This window comes from Microchirus variegatus (assembly GCF_963457635.1).
Source record: "Microchirus variegatus genome assembly, chromosome: 8".
NCBI classification, from domain to species: domain Eukaryota; kingdom Metazoa; phylum Chordata; class Actinopteri; order Pleuronectiformes; family Soleidae; genus Microchirus; species Microchirus variegatus.
This window is the reverse complement of record NC_139809.1, coordinates 30,685,329-30,706,323: the sequence shown is the minus strand read 5'-3', so window position 1 is coordinate 30,706,323 and position 20,995 is coordinate 30,685,329. Positions and strand designations below refer to the sequence as shown.

Sequence of the window (20,995 nt, the reverse complement as noted above, 5' to 3'; positions counted from 1 at the left end):
GACGCAACATTCAGGTCACGTAACTCACGTTAGAGGGAAAAAACAAAACCGGACGAAACCAGAAACGCTCGTTATTTTTCATTTGAGCACAATATCGTACATTTGAAACGAACAAGTAATTATGCATCTGTTTGTGTTTTATTTTGAAAACAAAACAACTGATACACGGATTGAAGACTTCTGTGAAGACAGAGCCCCCCCCCCCCACACACACACACACCCACGTGAAATTGTGAACGTGTGAAATGTTCACAGGTTCAGGACGACAGGACCGAGCCGACCATGTTCAAAGTGATGTCACAGAAAAACCTTTGTCCTTCACATGATGTTTGTCCCTGATCTGCTGAAGCTGCGTCACAGAGCAGGACTCAGGATGAAGATCATCTTCACCAACCCATCTTCACAAGCCTGTTGAGAGAAGACGACAGAGAAGAGTCAGAGTCACAGCAGTGAGTCAGTGAAGCAGCAGAGACTTCAGTCCAGTTCAGAGCTGCTTCATGTTCATCACTTTACTTTTACATTCACTCATTGTTGACATGAGCGTACGCTGGTGCGGTTGGCTGTCGCTGCTCTCCGGCTCCCCCTTTCCCCCCCTTTCCGATCTTAACTGTTATCTGAACTTTTTTCGTCCTGACTCTGCAAACGATCTCTTGTCAGCACCGTGTGTGTTTATCTTTATGGACGTCTTTTACCTGTTCGTGGCGCTCTTACTCCTCCCGACCGTTATCTCCTGGTGCCTCTCACTCACTCATCATGCGGATTTACCTGCCTGTGAGGCTTGTTCTCCTTGACTATTATGTCCATCTTACTAAATCCATCATCAGCCCTACTCCAATACACAGTTGCTGAGCTCCTCCAGCTTCGGTTTCATCCTACTGCCGATGCTGCGCTTCTATCCGGACATCGCTCGCCTGCCATATCGGAAATACATTCACCGTGGTTCCCGACGAAGCTTCCACATTGATGACTCCACTGCCATAAACTCCATTTGGTCCACGAAACGCCGTCGACCGTGAATCTCTACCCGCAAAGTGGACCACAGTGTGTTAGCTCGCATTCCCAGAGCGGCGGCTAACGTTAGCTTATCCAACATCAAAGTAGGTTTAATTAACATCTGTTCTCTCACAAGCAAAGGACGTCTGCTCCATGACCTGCTCCTCGACCACAAGTATGACTTTTTATGTCTAACTGAGACGTGGCAACAACTTAATGATTTCTCTCAGCTCAATGAAGCTACACCACCTGGGCTTGTTTACTCCAGCCCCGTCTCACCGAAAGAGGAGGAGGTCTCGCGATAGATCTCGTCTGTCAAACTGATCTGGCTCATCTATCAGCCTCATTGCGACTCCTGCCCGTCTGACAACCATGGGGGCAGAGCCTTCAGCCGATCTGCCCCCCGCCCCTGGAACGCCCTCCCCCCGGCATCAGGAACATTGTCTCATTCGCCATCTTCAAATCCCATCTGAAAACCCACTTTTTTTTTTTTAACAGGCCTACTCCCTCTAACTCTCCAACTCTCTACCCGTTGCTCTTACCTTTTTGTTATTTTTTTATTTATTTTGTTGTTGTACGGCGACCTTGAGTGTCTTGAAAGGCGCCTTAAATATAATGCATTATTATTATTATTATTATTATTATTATTATGACGTCATCATAAAGTAACTGTGAGGAAACAAACGTCTACAATAGTTGGTGTGAGCGCCCCCTGCCTTCAGACCAGCATCACTTCTTCTGTAGGATTAGAGTCAGGTGTTTGATTCACCAATAAGACTGAACAGGTAGAGGATGAGCAACAGCCAGACTCTTCTACCAAGGTGAGGTTGTGGAAAACGTTTTCATGTCACAGGTCAAACACTATGGCGAGACTGAGAAGAGCAACAAGACACAAGGTCGTTCAGCGACATCAGCAAAGACTTCAGAGCAGACTGAGGTTTCAACATCTTTGGAAGAAGCACAAAGACACGGACAACATTGACCATCGTGGACCAAAACCACGTCACCACAGTTTCACGCAGCTGTGATATGATGACTCATCATTTGAGGAGGAGCTATAGTCATGGAAAACCAACCAAACTGTGTCGAGTCGAGACATTTAGTTTGGGACGGTTAAGGTTAGAGTTAAGGGTTAGGGGATGCATTACGTCTATTGTGGTGTGTGTGAGGCGCTCAGCTCTAGTCTGTGGTCACATGATCATCAGCAGCTCGTCTGAATGGCCGACTGTTGTCTCTCTGTGTCTTTGTGTCCAATCATGATCTTTGCTCTGACTGTGATTAAGTACAACACTGACTATAACTCTACTGACCTCACAGTCTGTAGTCTGGACTCTACTGGCCTCACAGTCTTCAGTCTGTAGTCTGGACTCTACTGACCTCACAATCTTCAGTCTGTAGTCTGGACTCTACTGACCTCACAGTCTGTAATCTGGACTCTACTGACCGCACAGTCTGTAGTCTGGACTCAACTGACCTCACAGTCTGTAGTCTGGACTCTACTGATCTCACAGTCTTCAGTCTTTAGTCTGGACTCTACTGACCTCACAGTCTTCAGTCTGGACTCTACTGACCTCAGTCTGTAGTCTGGACTCTACTGACCTCACAGTCTCCAGTCTGTAGTGTGGACTCTACTGACCTCACAGTCTGTAGTCTGGACTCTACTGACCGCACAGTCTGTAGTCTGGACTCTACTGACCTCACAGTCTCCAGTCTGTAGTGTGGACTCTACTGACCGCACAGTCTGTAGTCTGGACTGTACTGACCTCACAGTCTTCAGTCTAAAGTTTGGACTCTACTGACCTCAGTCTGTAGTCTGGACTCTACTGACCTCACAGTCTCCAGTCTGTAGTCTGGGCTCTACTGACCTCACAGTCTTCAGTCTGGACTCTACTGACCTCACAGTCTGTAGTCTGGACTCTACTGACCTCAGTCTGTAGTCTGGACTCTACTGACCTCACAGTCTCCAGTCTGTAGTCTGGACTCTACTGACCTCAGTCTGTAGTCTGGACTCTACTGACCTCACAGTCTGTAGTCTGGACTCTACTGACCTCAGTCTGTAGTCTGGACTCTACTGACCTCACAGTCTCCAGTCTGTAGTCTGGACTCTACTGACCTCAGTCTGTAGTCTGGACTCTACTGACCTCACAGTCTCCAGTCTGTAGTCTGGACTCTACTGACCTCACAGTCTCCAGTCTGGACTCTACTGACCGCACAGTCTGTAGTCTGGACTGTACTGACCTCACAGTCTTCAGTCTTAAGTTTGGACTCTACTGACCTCAGTCTGTAGTCTGGACTCTACTGACCTCACAGTCTCCAGTCTGTAGTCTGGACTCTACTGACCGCACAGTCTGTAGTCTGGACTCTACTGACCTCACAGTCTGTAGTCTGGACTCTACTGACCGCGCAGTCTGTAGTCTGGGCTCTACTGACCTCACAGTCTTCAGTCTGGACTCTACTGACCTCACAGTCTGTAGTCTGGGCTCTACTGACCTCACAGTCTTCAGTCTGGACTCTACTGACCTCACAGTCTCCAGTCTGTAGTCTGGACTCTACTGACCTCAGTCTGTAGTCTGGACTCTACTGACCTCACAGTCTCCAGTCTGTAGTCTGGACTCTACTGACCTCACAGTCTCCAGTCTGGACTCTACTGACCGCACAGTCTGTAGTCTGGACTGTACTGACCTCACAGTCTTCAGTCTTAAGTTTGGACTCTACTGACCTCAGTCTGTAGTCTGGACTCTACTGACCTCACAGTCTCCAGTCTGTAGTCTGGACTCTACTGACCGCACAGTCTGTAGTCTGGACTCTACTGACCTCACAGTCTGTAGTCTGGACTCTACTGACCGCGCAGTCTGTAGTCTGGGCTCTACTGACCTCACAGTCTTCAGTCTGGACTCTACTGACCTCACAGTCTGTAGTCTGGGCTCTACTGACCTCACAGTCTTCAGTCTGGACTCTACTGACCTCACAGTCTCCAGTCTGTAGTCTGGACTCTGCACAAGATCAAACAGAGGCTTCACGTCTGAATCCTTCAGAAAGTTGTTACTCAGGTTCAGTTCTCTCAGGTGAGAGGAGTTTGACTTCAGAACTGAGGCCAGAGAAGAACAGCTGATCTCTGACAAACTGCAGTCATTCAACCTGAATAAAGAATAAAAGATGAGACTTTAGACAACGACTGTGTGTGTGTGTGTGTGTGTGTGTGTGTGTGTGTGTGTGTGTTGTTGACAGGATCTAGAAGTTCTAGAAGCGTTGTTGTTCCTTATTATGAGGTCTGACACGATTCCACTTTCACCACATTTTCTGTTATTATTATGGTTCGTTTTTCCCCTGCTGCTCCGTGTGCTCTCTCGCTCTCTCTCTCTCTCTGCAGGAGGCGTGGCTAACCTACTTTCTCTGAAGACACTGGTGATCATCTCCACCTGCGCCCGGTCACCAGCGTCAGATCGTTGTTCTCCACCAGTTGGTGAAGTCGCAAGTCTCGTCACTCTACGCTTGAACCTTTTGCTTCTTGGATACTTACCACGCTCGTCTCCAGGTCACCACGTCTCCTGCTCCACGAGAGACACGGATCCTCGCCAGAGACTTTCTTCTTCTCCTGGTTTTGATTCATATCTAGTGTTTTTTTGCTCAGCCCAAGACGAGTTTAATGTTAATAAAGTTTTAAAAAAACAACAGCAGCTTCAGTCAGTGAACTCACCTCAGAGTCTCCAGTCTACAATGTGGACTCTCCAGTCCAGAACACAGCAGCTTCACTTTTGAATCCTCCAGATAGTTGTGACTCAGGTTCAGTTCTCTCAGGTGAGAGGAGTTTGACTTCAGAACTGAGGCCAGAGAAGAACAGCTGATCTCTGACAAACCGCAGTTTATCAACCTGAATAAAGAATAAAATATGAGACTTTAGACAACGACTGTGTGTGTGTGTGTGTGTGTGTGTGTGTGTGTGTGTGTGTGTGTGTGTGTGTGTGTGTGTGTGTGTGTGTGAGCGAGAGAATCAAATGAGTTTAATGTTAATGAAATGAAAGTTTAAAAAAACAACAGCAGCTTCAGTCAGTGAACTCACTTCAGACTCCAGTCTACAATGTGGACTCTCCAGTCCAGAACACAGCAGCTTCACGTCTGAATCCTTCAGAGAGTTGTTACTCAGGTCCAGTTCTCTCAGGTGAGAGGAGTTTGACTTCAGAACTGAGACCAGAGAAGAACAGCTGATCTCTAACAAACTGCAGTCACTAAACCTGAATAAAGAATAAAAGATGAGAAGTTACTGGTTGAAAACAGTCAGTGTTTGATCATGTGTTCAGAGCAGAGACCACGACTTCACACTGAGTCTCTGAGAGTTCACAATAATCCAGTCTGTGATTATAGAAAAATATCACATGTTGACATTTTCATGTTGTGTGTTTGACATGAAACATCTTTCATGGAGTCACAGTGAGGTGTCCATCATGTCCACAGTCTGAGTGTGAGGTGGAACACACCTGGGACCTGGACTCATGTTAAACATGTTGGTACGACCCGGTCCAGAGACACAGACCCGATCAACAGCGACTTCACAGCTGATGGTTATTAACGAGCTAACGTCACTCAACGACTCTGTGTCCAGATTTTTACTGGCTTCTCTCTTCAGCTCGATAATTTCCCCTCTGGAAGGAGCGACCAGAACAAGTGCGGCGGACAACTCGAGTGTCTTTACCAAAAGTTGAATTCCACACACTACTTAATAGACACTAACTCATAGGTTATAAAGCAACAAAGCGCACAGGTTCTGACGATCAGTTAGAGTTAAAAGAAAGGAAAATAGAGGTTCAACATATAAAACAAAGCTTTGATGACAAACTGTAACAAAACAAAGCTTTGATGAAGACTGTGCTTTGATTACGAACTGCACATGCTCCATGGACTTAATCATAATATCTAACACATACAGTTTCACCTGCTGGAAAGTTCTACTCTGTGTCTTAAGGGAACTTCAGCAGACTTCTCAAAAAACAACATTTCACATATCCACAATGTCATTCTTACTAGGACAGGGGTCTGCAACCTTTAGAATAAAAAGAGCCATTTTTGTCCCCTCTCCACCCAAATAAAATTAATCTGGAGCCGCAAAATCCTTAAAATGATGATAAAAATCACATTTTTTAACACATATATTATATATACAGTTTGTCGCAAGTTGATACCCAACCTCTAAAGTGTATAAAAACGACTTTGAAATTACATTTTATGTACAATTTTATGTCGTTTATGTCTATGTACATGGATCTAAAGATGGAGAAGACTCCACATGTGAACTTCTTCATGTGCACATTACTTTCATGGCTTTTGGGGGAGGTTTTTCAATTGGATGTGACGGACAAAATACAAAAAACACTTTTATTTATGCCTTTAACTTAACAAAAAAAGTGTGAAAAACATGAAAAGTTTTTCTCTTCGAAAGTAGAAGGAGCCAAATGACGTCACTTTTGCCATTCGTGTGTTTTGGGCTTTCAATTTCAGATATTCACAATTACATTCTGGATATCTGCCCTAGAATTCTTACTAGGAGAAACTCCCATTACAGATATCTTCAATCCAAGTGTTACTAGTCATCATTTTCATTTCAGATATCCAAAATGAAAAACTATTTCATTTGTCCTAGGAAGAATGTCATTGTGGATATTTGAAATGTTCCTTTTTTTGACTTAGGAAGAAGTTAATTACAGATATATGTAATACACATCCAGTCTAGCTATTATATGTTAAAACGGCTTGCTATAGCACTGGTTTTAGCAAGTGCGTCATGGGCTTTTCTTGATCGAAATGACGATCCTACTTTACAACTAAACGGTTTAAACACACATAGAATATGTAACATCACGTGTAATTTAAACATTCGTCATTGTTTTAATGTTAAACACTAAATTAATGTACTTACTTTGGACTATTTGCTGCTGTTCTCTCTAAAAACTGCTGTCTCATGTTCGACCGGCGGTGGCGCTTCCGGGTTTATTTCCGGGTTGAGCTGTCCATAGAGCACGCGCAGCGGTGTCATTCCCATGATGCCTCTCGGTTATGTGAACAAGCCATGGATAAATCAAAGAGGCTATAATAATAATACATATGGTTATAATAATAATAATAATAATAATATCTATGATTATTCTAATAATAATAATAATAACAATAATAGTAATAATAATATCTATGATTATAATACTAAGAGGTGAAAATATGGTTAATTACCTTTTTTATGTGTCATATTTTTTATAATCGCGGGTACACTCCTCTTGTGGTCCTGCAGCGCCCTCTAGTGTATTTCTATTCTCCAAAATGAATATAATTAGTTTGTTCTGAAAGTTTAAATTTACAAACAAGTAAAGCTGCTGTTTTATTTCTTTTTTAAATACTCCAATTTTATGGACCAAATGATTGATTTGATTATTAAAAACAGAAAACATCAACAATGCAAGTCTCCAGTAGGACTTCCTGATTATTTCAGTATTTTAGTTTATTTCAGCAGTAGGTAGAAAAACACGAAGCTTTCTGCTATATCAAACGTGAGCCAGCAGGTGGCAGCACATCCTGCAGTAAATTCAATGAGAGTTTTTTTTTTTTTAAAGCTTAAGCACCATTTAACCTTTTTTTTAAAAAGACATTTGCTATTAATGTCACCATCTGCTACCAACCACAGATAAATACAAACATATTTAAAAGTCCTGCTCTTTATATCTGTCAAAACAAAGTGCTTCACATATGACAGAAACAAGAAAACAACCAAAACCAAAACAAAAGTATGCCTCTGCTGCCCCCTACTGTCTGTCAGTGAAAAACCAGCCTTGCGAGTCCTCAGAATCCTCAGCTAAAAGATCAAGGCAGCGATAGCATTATTTTAGACGTTATTTTAGATTTTATACATATGTATGTATATATACACATATACACTGAGCGTGAAGTCTGGTCAGGTGGGGGCGGGGGTGGAGGTCAGGTGGAGGTCAGGTGGAGGTCAGGTGGGGTGGAGGTGGAGATCAGGTGGGGGCGGAAGTGGAGGTCAGGTGGGGGCAGAGTTGGAGGTCAGGTGGAGGCGGAGGTGGAGGTCAGGTGGGGTTGAAGGTAGAGATCAGGTGGAGGTGATGGTGGAGGTCAGGTGGGGGCAGAGGTGGAGGTGAAGGTGGAGGACAGGTGGGGGCAGACGTGGAAGTCAGGTGGGGGCGGAGGTCGGGTGGAGGTGGAAGTCAGGTGGAGGTGGAGGTCAGGTGGGGGTGGGGGTGGAGGTGGAGGTGGAGGTAGAGGTGGAGGTCAGGTGGGGGTGGAGGACAGGTGGGGGCAGAGGTGGGGGTGAAGGTGGAGGACAGGTGGAGGTGGAGGTGGAGGTTGAGGTCAGGTGGAGGTGGAGGTCAGTTGGCGGTGGAGGTGGAGGTCAGGTGGAGGTCAGTTGGAGGTGGAGGTCAGGCGGAGGTGGAGGTGGAGGTCAGGCGGAGGTGGAGGTGGAGGTCAGGTGGAGGTGGAGGTCAGTTGGTGGTGGAGGTGGTCAGGTGGAGGTTGAGGTCAGGTGGAGGTGGAGGTCAGGTGGAGGTGGAGGTAAGGTGGAGGTGGAGGTGGGGGTTGAGGTCAGGTGGAGGTGGAGGTGGAGGTGGAAGTCAGGTGGGGGTGGAGGACAGGTGGGGGCAGAGGTGGGGGTGAAGGTGGAGGACAGGTGGGAGCAGACGTGGAAGTCAGGTGGGGGCGGAGGTGGAGGTCAGGTGGAGGTTGAGGTCAGGTGGAGGTGGAGGTGGTCAGGTGGAGGTGGAGGTTGAGGTCAGGTGGAGGTGGAGGTCAGGTGGAGGTGGAGGTAAGGTGGAGGTGGAGGTGGGGGTTGAGGTCAGGTGGAGGTGGAGGTGGTCAGGTGGAGGTGGAGGTTGAGGTCAGGTGGAGGTGGAGGTCAGGTGGAGGTGGAGGTAAGGTGGAGGTGGAGGTGGGGGTTGAGGTCAGGTGGAGGTCAGGTGGAGGTTGAGGTCAGGTGGAGGTGGAGGTGGAGGTCGGGGCCGGTCAAGTGAAAACAAGTTCAACTTTTTGGGAAGAAGCAGCGGTTCAGTAGAGATGTAAATGATATCACCATAACAAAATTCGTGAGATTTTTCCCACAATAAAAGTGACATTTTTTTGACGTGTAGTTCACAGTAAAAACATCTATGATGCAAAATGAATCTACTGCTTGATATAAAGTGATGGGTCGCATTAAATGAGGTGGAGGAGCTTTTCCAGGGGAGGGTTTTCCTGTGCTGAGAGGCTCAGATCAGCAGGCCGTGCCACTTAGCTACCGGCTGACGAACTGAGTGCATCATGGAGGTCCAGTGCTTGTCCTCGGAGCTCCTCTCCTTCCCCACGGTCAACTGTCCCAGCAGGTGTTTGCTGGACTTCCAGCTCGCGCGCGTCTCGTACACAGAAACCAGAATCTTACACTGCTCCGTGGGGAACTCGGGCAGCGAGAACATCAGCACCTCATTGAAGATGGTCACCAGGCCCCGGGAAACCGCGCAGGTCTTCTGGTAGCCAAGCTTGTAATGATTGCACTGGACGCTGATCCTGGCGTAAAGGGCTGCGCGACACAATGAAGGCAGACGCACTCAAATACGGGGCTACATGTTGGACCTGTGATGTTGGCTTTGTTTTTGTGGAGGTGCTCGTTATTTACCGGCGTCGGAGCATACGTCGGCAAGGACTGTTCTGACCTTCAGCAGACCGACCTCCAGCCTCTGAGAGGTGGGCAGAAACTTCAGCGACAGCAGCACCTCTCCAACCAGATCCTGTTCACAGTGACAGACGGTGACCGCAGCACGATGTACGTCAAAGGAGAATTTAGGTTCAACAAAGAGTCGAGGCCTGTGCTAGAACAGCCAATTTCACTGTGTGCAGAGTAAAGTGCGACTGTACCTTCTGGGGAACCTGCAGATCCTCGTGCAGCTCCAGAGGGTCGGAGATGTTGAGGCACCCCAGAGGAGCCCTCACCTGTCCCAACAATGTGTTCCTGGAGAATTTGTCAAAGTCCCACACCTGAGATCACGCACACAAACACATGGCGGTCAACTTAGAACACAACATATACTGCACTGTAATGTATGGACAGTATCTGTTGATCATTTACAACTGCGGTGTTTCGCTCAGTAAACCTTTTGGTTCTTCTTCATTTTAGATTGCTAAAGTAGACATGTTATAGCCTATTTCTGCAAGTGGTGGGGGTGGAGGTGGAGGTCAGGTGGGGGTGACGGTGGAGGACAGGTGGGGGTGAAGGTGGAGGTGGAGGTCAGGTAGGGGTGGAGGACAGGTGGGGGTGGAGGTGGAGGTCAGGTGGGGGTGGAGGTCAGGTGGGGGTGGAGGTGGAGGTCAGGTGGGGGTGGAGGTCAGGTGGGGGTGGAGGTCAGGTGGGGGTGGAGGTCAGGTGGGGGTGAAGGTGGAGGACAGGTGAAGGTGGAGGACAGGTGGAGGACAGGTGGGGGCAGACGTGGAGGTCAGGTGGGGGTGAAGGTGGAGGTCAGGTGGGGGTGAAGGTGGAGGTCAGGTGGCGGTGAAGGTGGAGGACAGGTGGGGGCAGAAGTGGAGGTCAGGTGGGGGTGAAGGTGGAGGTCAGGTGGGGGTGAAGGTGGAGGTCAGGTGGCGGTGAAGGTGGAGGACAGGTGGGGGTGAAGGTGGAGGTCAGGTGGGGGTGGAGGACAGGTGGGGGTGAAGGTGGAGGACAGGTGGGGGTGGAGGTGGAGGTGGAGGTCAGGTGGGGGTGAAGGTGGAGGTCAGGTGGGGGTGAAGGTGGAGGTGGAGGTCAGGTGGGGGTGAAGGTGGAGGACAGGTGGCGGTGAAGGTGGAGGACAGGTGGAGGACAGGTGGGGGCAGACGTCGAGGTCAGGTGGGGGTGAAGGTGGAGGTCAGGTTGGGGTGAAGGTGGAGGTCAGGTGGGGGTGGAGGTCAGGTGGGGGTGAAGGTGGAGGTCAGGTGGGGGTGAAGGTGGAGGTGGAGGTCAGGTGGGGGTGAAGGTGGAGGTCAGGTGGGGGTGAAGGTGGAGGTGGAGGTCAGGTGGGGGTGAAGGTGGAGGACAGGTGGCGGTGAAGGTGGAGGACAGGTGGGGACAGACGTCGAGGTCAGGTGGGGGTGAAGGTGGAGGTCAGGTGGGGGTGAAGGTGGCGGTGAAGGTGGAGGACAGGTGGGGGCAGACGTGGAGGTCAGGTGGGGGTGAAGGTGGAGGTCAGGTGGGGGTGAAGGTGGAGGTCAGGTTGGGGTGAAGGTGAGGGTGAAGGTGGAGGTCAGGTGGGGGTGGAGGTCAGGTGGGGGTGAAGGTGGAGGACAGGTGGGGGTGGAGGTGGAGGTCAGGTGGGGGTGAAGGTGGAGGTGGAGGTCAGGTGGGGGTGAAGGTGGAGGTCAGGTGGGGGTGAAGGTGGAGGACAGGTGGGGGTGGAGGTGGAGGTCAGGTGGGGGTGGAGGTCAGGTAGGGGTGAAGGTGGAGGTGGAGGTGGAGGTCAGGTGGGGGTGAAGGTGGAGGTCAGGTGGGGGTGAAGGTGGAGGTGGAGGTCAGGTGGGGGTGAAGGTGGAGGTCAGGTGGGGGTGAAGGTGGAGGTCAGGTGGCGGTGAAGGTGGAGGACAGGTGGGGGTGAAGGTGGAGGACAGGTGGGGGTGGAGGTGGAGGTCAGGTGGGGGTGAAGGTGGAGGTGGAGGTCAGGTGGGGGTGAAGGTGGAGGTCAGGTGGGGGTGAAGGTGGAGGACAGGTGGGGGTGGAGGTGGAGGTCAGGTGGGGGTGAAGGTGGAGGTGGAGGTCAGGTAGGGGTGAAGGTGGAGGTGGAGGTGGAGGTCAGGTGGGGGTGAAGGTGGAGGTCAGGTGGGGGTGAAGGTGGAGGTCAGGTGGGGGTGAAGGTGGAGGTGGAGGTCAGGTGGGGGTGAAGGTGGAGGTCAGGTGGCGGTGAAGGTGGAGGACAGGTGGGGGTGAAGGTGGAGGACAGGTGGGGGCAGACGTGGAGTTCAGGTGGAGGTGGAGGTCAGGTGGGGGTGGAGGTCAGGTGGGGGTGGAGGTCAGGTGGGGACGGAGGTGGAGGTCAGTTGGGGGTGGAGGTCAGGTGGGGGCGGAGGTGGAGGTCAGTTGGGGGTGAAGGTCAGGTGGGGACGGAGGTGGAGGTCAGTTGGGGGTGGAGGTCAGGTGGGGGCGGAGGTGGAGGTCAGGTGGGGGCAGACGTGGAGGTCAGGTGGGGGCAGACGTGGAGGTCAGGTGGGGGTTCAATCACTCTGAACAAAACAGGCCTGTTCACAACGCTCGCTTTTGAGTGCCTGTCTCTTTAAATGCAAATAAGATGCAGGAAACTACGGGAGCTAACAGCAGTTAGCATTTGGAAAAGCCGTCATTATTTGCCGTCATGTATAAAATGTAAATCCTCTGCGTCCCTCAGGTATGAAAACTGTGAGAACCCCTGCTTTAGAGGCTCATTTTAACAATCGAGAGTCACGTAAACATGACGTCGGTCGTTGTGGAAATGCGCCGTGCGTTAAAGTTAACGTTAGCATTGGACAGCACTAGTATTAAAAGATTAAAAAGCTGGTTCTTATTCATTTTAAAATGCTAAAACAGTATTTTAACATGCAGTTTTGTGCAAATTACTGCCAGATATTGGACGTTATTCTGAACACTATTTAGATTCTCTCTCGCTATAGATTTCTTTGATGTGTTTAAATGCCATTTTCTAAAGCAGATATGACCGCGAAATAAGGCTGAAGGTCTATGGGTACAGTGAGCGTGATGTACGGCAGGACCTCCATCCTGAGGTCGAGCGACTGAAGCGCGTCTTCCTCGCGCTGCAGGACGCAGCTGAACTCTTCGCCGAACAAAGGACTGCAGACGCCTTTGACGATGCGAGTCTGCCACTCGTGCAACACGGTCCACAGAGCGGGCGACGCCCCCTCGGCCTAAGAAAGAGCACAGCATAAGCAGATTCCAAGCAGGAAGAAGAAGAAGAAGAAGAAGAAGAAGAAGAAGATGTCGGAATCGCAGGGCGAGCGTTTACCTCCTCGTCCTTGCAATCCTGCACTTTCAGTCCCTGCGAGCCGGCCCACATGACCCGCACCTTAACAAAGGGCTGGATGCTGCCGCTCTGGCAGTGAAGTCCCTTCACCTGCAGAACGGTGACCACCAGACGGGACTGCGGCTGGTCATGGTGGACGGAGAATCGCAGCGATCCGGCCACCTGCCACAAGAACATCCAGGTCAGAGATTCATCTCTGCGACCGATCTCCGTCGAGCGCCACGTCACCGGATTAAGGGACGCGTTTCCACGGCGACTGACCGGAAAAACGCAGCGTGTGACGTCATGTTTACGTGACTCTACGATTGTTAAAACGAGTCTCGAAAGCATTGGTTCTCAAAGTGCGGCCCGGGGGCCAATGGCGGCCCAAACCAATGAATTACAGTTGATAGTTTTAATCCAGGAGCTACTAAGCTTGTTAAATGTTTATTGGACATTACTGGATACAGACCAATAAGTGTAAACACTAATACTGGGTATTTACCTGCTTTCTATATGGTGAATTTTAGTGTATTATTGGGTTATAAGCTGGTAATAAGCAGGTAGCTACAGCCCCCAATTACTAGCTATTTACTCAGTAAATATATGGTAACAGAAATGTGTTACTTGGTATTAACCTGTAATTAGAAGGTAAGAACAATGGCCAAAATACTGGGTAATTACCTAGTAAATTATAAAGCGTTATTATATTAATGCTTTAATTACATTATATTCACGCTTATATTACTTAACGCTAAACTGTAGAACTGCAATCTGGTCATTAAAATTATTACAAATGGGATTTCTTTTGTTTTTTTTCCTAAGCTAATGTGGCTTTTTCTGTGACAAAAAAGTAAGCGATTAACAATGTTGTGATGATGATGAAAGTTAAGAGTGTCAGCGTAAGGTAAAAGTCTGTCACAACACATGAACATAACTAAGGATCGGACTTAATCACTTTTAACCCCCATATGTACTATTTCTATATTGGATACAAAATGTTTATATAGGCTAGAGTTAGCAAATGATCGCTTTTCCAAATGCTAACTGCTGTTAGCTGCCGGAGCCTCAGTGAGGGACGTCACTAAATTACACCTGGGCTGACATCAAATTGTTGTTGTTTTTCAGTGTAACTGAATCATTAGAATCAGTTAATTCAAAAGATACGTGTTAAATATTGAGATTTTAGACATTTGCTTTGCTAACTGTCGGAGATTTTGTAAGTCTTTTTAACTTGAACTTGTTAAAGCGGCCATAGAGTGGTCCTATGGCACATATATGTGAGTTATGGAGGTCTACTTACAGACATTAACTTGTTTTTATGCTCAAAAACCTCCTAGTTGCTGCAAACCAGCCAATCTAAATCTCTCCTCGCTGAAGCTCTCGTCAGCCGCGCTGTTTCAGGCTGAAATCTCACCCCCAGAAGACAGAACTGTGTTCTGCTTTCTCAACTGTCTTGTGATTGGCCAGGTACCTGGAAGTGACGTAATCAGCACACCAGCTCTCAGAAGCGCAGCGCCCCCCTCTGGAACGGTGGATGCACTGCTACTCATTATCAAAACATTGTTTTAACAGTGTTTAAAAATAGCTTCTTCACGACTCCCCGCCGCAGTCCCTTTGACGACCTTTGACCCAGAGTCAGAAGACACTGTCGCTCGTGAAACACCTCCACAACGGACGTTATTCTTCTTCTGCGGTTCAATGTACCCAACCGGATGTGCCCGGACTAGTGCCCGGAGCAGGACGATCTGCTGTTCCGGAGATGGGATCCTTACCATACATATGTACTAAGCTTGGCGGGGCTAGCTCAAACGTGCTAGGACGAGTTCCTGCAAAAGCATAGACTTCTGGGTGGGCGGAGCTAATGGAAGTGCATTAGAAATTTGTTTGGAATCATGAGAGCAACAACTGTACCAAGTTTGGTTCAAACTGGAACAACTATGTGCGACTTATACACAAAAGATTAAAACAACAATTTTGCATTTTCCTTACGTCACGATTCCAGAGCCTGAGAATACAATAAAACCTACCGTTCTCAGCAGTGCACTCTTAGAAATAAAAAGGGTTCTTCTACAAGGGCTGAGGTTCTACCTGGAACCGTTTGCTTCAAGGGTTCTTGGTAACACTAATGGTTCCAGTAAGATCCATTTTGATCCAGAGAACCCTTTAAAAACCCTTTCCTGAATAAAGGGTTTTAAAAGGGTTCTTGGTGAATATAAAGGTTCTGCCTGGAGCCAAAAATGGTTCTCCTAAGAGGACAAGCCGAAGAACCTTATATGGTTCTACTTAGCACTTTTATTTCTAAGAGTGTGGCTGAACTGTTTGTTTCCAAACTTTAGGGCTTCATAAACGAGGTAACGGCGCAGATACACACCTAAAAACTGGAACTTCTGGTCTATGGGAGCTTTAACAGTTGCAGTGGTGTCGGACGTTGCCAGAGCAGGTACTAAAATACAGTAACAGGCACCAGGTTCTATCGCTCATGGAAAAGGGTTAGAAAACGAGCCGAGCCGTGGCCAATAAAAGTCACATCTGTTACCTTTTTAACGCCGCCCTGCTCCTCCACCTCTGCTTCTGTGTGGCTGGAGTCTGAGGAGGAAAAAGGGACCTGAGGCAAACAGCGACTCAGCTTGAGGACCTCAGTGCTGACTTCCTCCACCTGGACAATACACACACACACACACACATTTTGTTTTTATGCTGATGACACTGTCGGGTTTTTTTTATTTTTTTTTAAATGATTTGAAGCTTGTTTGAAAAATTCTGTCAAAACCAAACTGATGTTGTTCTCAAACTCAAAGACAAAGTCAAAGGACGCAAACCAACTCGAGGTCCCAAAAAAAAGTCCTCAAGAAAATTTGGACTAAGCCTAAAACACTCACCAAATTCCGTCCCTGAACCATGGGTCTATAAACGGGTTAGGGCCCTATGCCAATATCTCATTTGTTGCCTACCGCACGTCCATGCCAAATCTCAAGAGTTTATATTCATGCTAACCTCCTCAAAAATGAGCGCAAAGTTGGAGAAAATACATGTAAAAGTGCAATTTTAAGGTCAACTTTGTTGGACCACTGAGGCCACGCCTTTTGAGGTAGAGAAAATCCTTTAATAACGTTTAATCATGAACTTATCCAGAACATATGTACTAAGTTTGGCGGGGCTAGCTCAAACGTGCTAGGACGAGTTCCTGCAAATGCATAGGCTCGTCATTTTTTCGTTTTTCCAAAATGGCCGACTTCTGGGTGGGCGGAGCTAATGGAAGTACATTAGAAATTTGTTTGGAATCACGAGAGCAACAACTGTACCAAGTTTGGTTCAAATTGCAACAACTATGTGCGACTTAGACACAAAAGATTGAAACAAGAATTTTGCATTTTATGTAATTTTGGCGACTTTATCTTGCGTCAAAAATTCCCAAAAAATTACTCAAGAAAATTTGGACTAAGCCTAACACACTCACCAAATTTCGGCCCTATGCCACCATCTCATTTCTTGCCCACCCGCCCTTCATGCTAACCTGCTCAAAAATGAGCGCAACATCGCTAAAATAATAATAATCTCAACAGGAAGCAAGAAAAAAGGTCCTAAACATGGATCAAACACACACACGTACCGTCTCTGGAGGCCAGTGAGTGATACGGCTAATGTGATATTTTAATGACACAGCTAATATTTGAACAGAGGGCGTGATACCGTAATATAAGATGTTTTTAAACACTCTGTAAACAAGAGCTTCGCGTCCTGACGGAGCCAAATTCACGCCCGCAGAGACGCAAAACGCGACGTTTTTAAAGAGTTTCTAAAGCAGATAAACTCACAGTAGCAGCAGAGAGAGAGAGCGCAAAGGTAAACGCATCAATAAAAACCTGGAGGCTGGGCTGGATTTACAAAAGAGAGAAAATCCTCTTTCTTACCGACCTGGCCCTGAAAACGTCACCTGGTCGGTAATAACTTTATTTTCTCCGAGGGTTTTTTTTTTTTCCAGTTCTTCCAGTTTTCCAGCCGTGCATTTGTTCCAGTCTTTTATTTGTCACAGGGTTTCAGGCGAGAGGCTGCATTTAAAGGGGACTCTGATAGCGTCAACGCTAACACGTTAACGCGCGGCGCGTTTCCACGACGACTGGCCCGGAAAAAGACGCGCGCGTGACGTCATGTTTTCGTGACTCTACGATTGTTAAAACGAGTCTCCGAAGTAACGCTAAACTTTAAAAACAGAGGCGCACCTACGCAGTAACACAGGTACGCTAGTTATTTGCAGCGCTGCTCTTTTAGTTTAATTTACAGACAGCTCCGGTTCGACTGTAGGCTAACGCTAACGGCGCTAAAAGGAGCTAATGCAGCTAACGGTGCCTGGAGTCCGGTGTCGCGTGACGTCATGCGCGTCTTTTACCGGTCAGTCGTCATGGAAACGTGTCATGCATTTAACGTGCATTAACGCGCGTTAACCTATTGCACAGCACTAATAATTACGCAAAATCACCTGACTTAGTTTCCTGTGTCTCTAGTGCTGGGCACGTGAACACGCTAACGGCGTCAACATTAACGCATGACGCATTTCCATGACGACTGACCGGAAAAAGACGCGCGTGACGTCATGTTTACGTGACTCTAAGCTTGTTAAAACGAGTCTCTAAAGTAACGCTAAACGCTAAAAACAGCGGCACACATGCGTAGCACACAGGTGCGCTGGTGTATTTCTTTGATAAACAGCCCGCTACAGTTCGACTGTAGACGCGCTAGCCGGCTCTAAAGGAGCTAACGGAGCTAAGGGAGCTAAGGGAGCTTACTGGTAAACGGTGGACTCCTGTGCCGCGACACGAAAAACTGCATTAATTTAGCGTTACCATGGCGACTGACCGGAAAAAGACGCGCGTGACGTCATGTTTTACGTGACTCACGATTGTCAAAATGAGTCTCGAAAGTAACGCGAACCTGTAAAAACAGAGGCGCACATACGCAGTACACAGGTACGCTGGTTGTTTGCTAGCGCTGCTCTTTTTACGTTTAGTAAACAGACCACTTCCACTGTAGGCTAACGCTAACGGTGCTAAAGGAGCTAACTGGTAAACGGTGCGTGGACGATGCATTTGGAGTACGTGAGTTTTCTCTCAGGTTTGAACTCAAATATACTTTCACCAGAACCACGATTAAAGGTAGATTTTTTTTGTCTTACCTTAGAACTCGGAGCAGCGGAGTAATTTTCTGCCGTCCTTGGCTTTTCGTCCAGGTACAGCACGTCACTGTGCACTAAAGCAGAAATCAGACATGTTTGTTGATTATTGTAATTGAAAGAATTCTTATTATTTTTCTTTTGCTGCAGAACTGTCAGAATTTTTTTAAAATAAAATAATTGCGGGAATTGCGAAGAATCAATGCAAAATGGCTCAGTAGCGCCTTCCTCAGGTCAGGCGGCTATGGAACGGCCTGAAATTTAGTAGCACCGAATTTCACGGAATTTGGTGGGAACATCGTCCGGCCCAAGACGAACAAAAAATCCTCTTGAGACCATGACCTCGACTCAACAGGAAGTCGGTCATCTTGGATTTGGCGTAAGTTTCGTAACTGAACGTACTTGTGTGAGGGCGTTTATCCTAGCAACAATCGCCTCGAAACACGAAGTGCGCTATAACTTCGCCATACGTTGACCAATGGGCATGAAACTCGACTGGTGGCACGAGACCCCGCCACTCAACATGGCTACGAATGCGAATTTGATGGCTACGAACGCGATGTCGGCCATTTTGAATTACGCCGTTAAACAGGAAGTGCCCTGTAACTTTGCCGTACATTGACCGATTGACTTGAAAAAAAACTTCACCTAAGACAGAATCCAGGGCTTACCCGGCCTGTAAGGGTTTCCATCACTTCAGTTTGGTACGGTACGGTATGAATTGTTTGGCATTTCCATTAGGAAGTAGTACCAGCATAAACAGCCCCAACAGTTCCGTTCTTTGGCACCCTTCCCTTGGGAGTAACAGAGTAAAATGGTACAGTACAGTCGGCTGATTGGGCGACAGGAAGACGCCACTCCCTTGTTCCATGTCGAATGAAATCACGTCACACATGCCTGAACCAGGTCTTTACCGTAAACCGTACCGTACCAAAGGGAACCGTAAAAAAACGTGACCCGGGCGAACCCTCACCTGTAGCTTGCCGGGTGTAGTACATGTTGTGCGTCTTGCAGTATCTGACGGTCTGCCACGTCAAGATGCCCAGAGCCACCAGGAGTAAAGCCACAGCGATGCCCAGCAGGACGTACTTGACCGGGTCGGAGAACGGCATGCTCAGCTCTGCCGACAACAGCTGACCACGACTCCCTGCCTCCATGTGGTCTACTCACATCTGCGGCCAAACACAGAATCTGGAACACACCGGAGGATCGTCGGGTTAAAACGTCGGCTAATCATAAAACCAGGAGAAGCTTAGCATGCAGTAGTAACGGGAGACGTGTTTTCTATTCTCGCTGATCCTGAATCGACCTGGTGTCCATGTTTACTCGGTGGAATCCGCTTCATGCAAACATCTGATTAACATGACAAATAAAACTAAAAGCATACAAATAAAGGTCTAATGGTAAAATAGAGACAGACGCGTACCTGTATTGATAAAAACTCAGCTCATCCTCCTCCTCCTCCTGCTCGTGTTATACATCCACGCTGTGAGACCCGGTCTGCCACAGAAACACAAATTAGCACCTTATCTTATAACTGTTTGCAGACTCTTCCCTCCCACACACACACACACACACACACACACACCCATCTGTGCAGCAGCATGTGACTTCCATCTGGACAAACTGGTTCTGAGGATGTTGGAGCGTCTCAGAGCGTCTTCGTCACACATTTAAAAACAAAACAAATCAAATTACGACATATGAGTAAAGGCAAAAAAAAAAAAGTCATTGATTTTTGGCTTTTAAATAGATATGATCGTGTATTTCCTGCATATAGTTGTACACGTTTATTATTTCTGTGAGATTAAACCAAAACAAGTGGAGTAAAAATGCATTCATGGAATCCCACAAACTATTATTAAAAAAAGGTGCCTAAGTCCTGGATACGGTTGCTTTTCTCACAAAATTACGGTGGCCCTGAGGTGCAAAACACAAACTCAAATCACAAAACACAACATAAATGCGAATCAAACAACACAAACGCAAATAAAAAAACACAAACGCAAATCAAAAACACAAAAACATTAACTCAATACGGAAACACAAAAGTATTCTTGTTTTCTGCTTTTGTGTTTGCGTTGTGAGTTAATGTTTTCGTGTTTTCTGCTTTTGTGTTTGCGTGCTTTTGTGTTTGCGTTGTGAGTTAATGTTTTTTGTGTTTTCTGCTTTTGTGTTTGCGTTGTGAGTTAATGTTTTTCGTGTTTTCTGCATTTGTGTTTGCGTTGTGGGTTAATGTTTTTGTGTTTTCTCCTTTTGTGTTTGCGTTGTGAGTTAATGTTTTCGTGTTTTCTGCTTTTGTGTTTGCGTTGTGGGTAAATGTTTTCGTGTTTTCTGCTATTGTGTTTGCGTTGTGAGTTAATGTTTTCGTGTTTTCTGCTTTTGTGTTTGCGTTGTGGGTAAATGTTTTCGTGTTTTCTGCTTTTGTGTTTGCGTTGTGAGTGAATGTTTTTTGTGTTTTCTGCTTTTGTGTTTGCGTTGTGAGTTAATGGTTTCGTGTTTTCTGCATTTGTGTTTGCGTTGTGGGTTAATGTTTTCGTGTTTTCTGCTTTTGTGTTTCCGTTTTGAGTTAATGTTTTTGTGTTTTTTGATTTGCGTTTGTGTTTTTTTATTTGCCTTTGTGTTTTGCACCTCAGGGCCACCATACAAAATTCCCATTGAAACGACAACGAATTGTAAAGACACCGCACGGAGGTTTGAAGCGTTGCGTTTTTAACGGCCAACGTCGGCTCCACTTTATCACCGAACTGTAACCAAAGCAGCAGGTAAAGTGTCAGAGATAAAGAGCGGCACAAAGACTCCAGAGGCCATTTTTTGTCCTGAAAGCTTTTCATCATCATCATCATCA

General features: G+C 47.2%; 2 protein-coding genes across 2 annotated transcripts; both read right to left on the bottom strand.

The window, feature by feature from the left end:
- Positions 1-295: 295 nt before the first annotated feature.
- Positions 296-5,494, bottom strand: LOC310931216 (NACHT, LRR and PYD domains-containing protein 12-like; the record flags this gene model as incomplete). The annotated part of the gene is made up of 4 exons (XM_083894327.1): positions 296-408; positions 3,958-4,131; positions 4,691-4,864; positions 5,421-5,494. 4 exons carry the CDS (start codon positions 5,492-5,494, stop codon positions 387-389), a joined length of 444 nt encoding a protein of 147 aa, XP_083750453.1. The 3' UTR covers positions 296-386.
- A 3,742-nt stretch (positions 5,495-9,236) lies between these two features.
- On the bottom strand, positions 9,237-19,304 carry syt19 (synaptotagmin XIX; the record flags this gene model as incomplete). The annotated part of the gene is made up of 8 exons (XM_083894326.1): positions 9,237-9,544; positions 9,641-9,752; positions 9,880-9,999; positions 12,730-12,882; positions 12,981-13,160; positions 15,517-15,636; positions 18,151-18,224; positions 19,121-19,304. 8 exons carry the CDS (start codon positions 19,302-19,304, stop codon positions 9,237-9,239), a joined length of 1,251 nt encoding a protein of 416 aa, XP_083750452.1.
- Between the last annotated feature and the right edge of the window lie 1,691 nt (positions 19,305-20,995).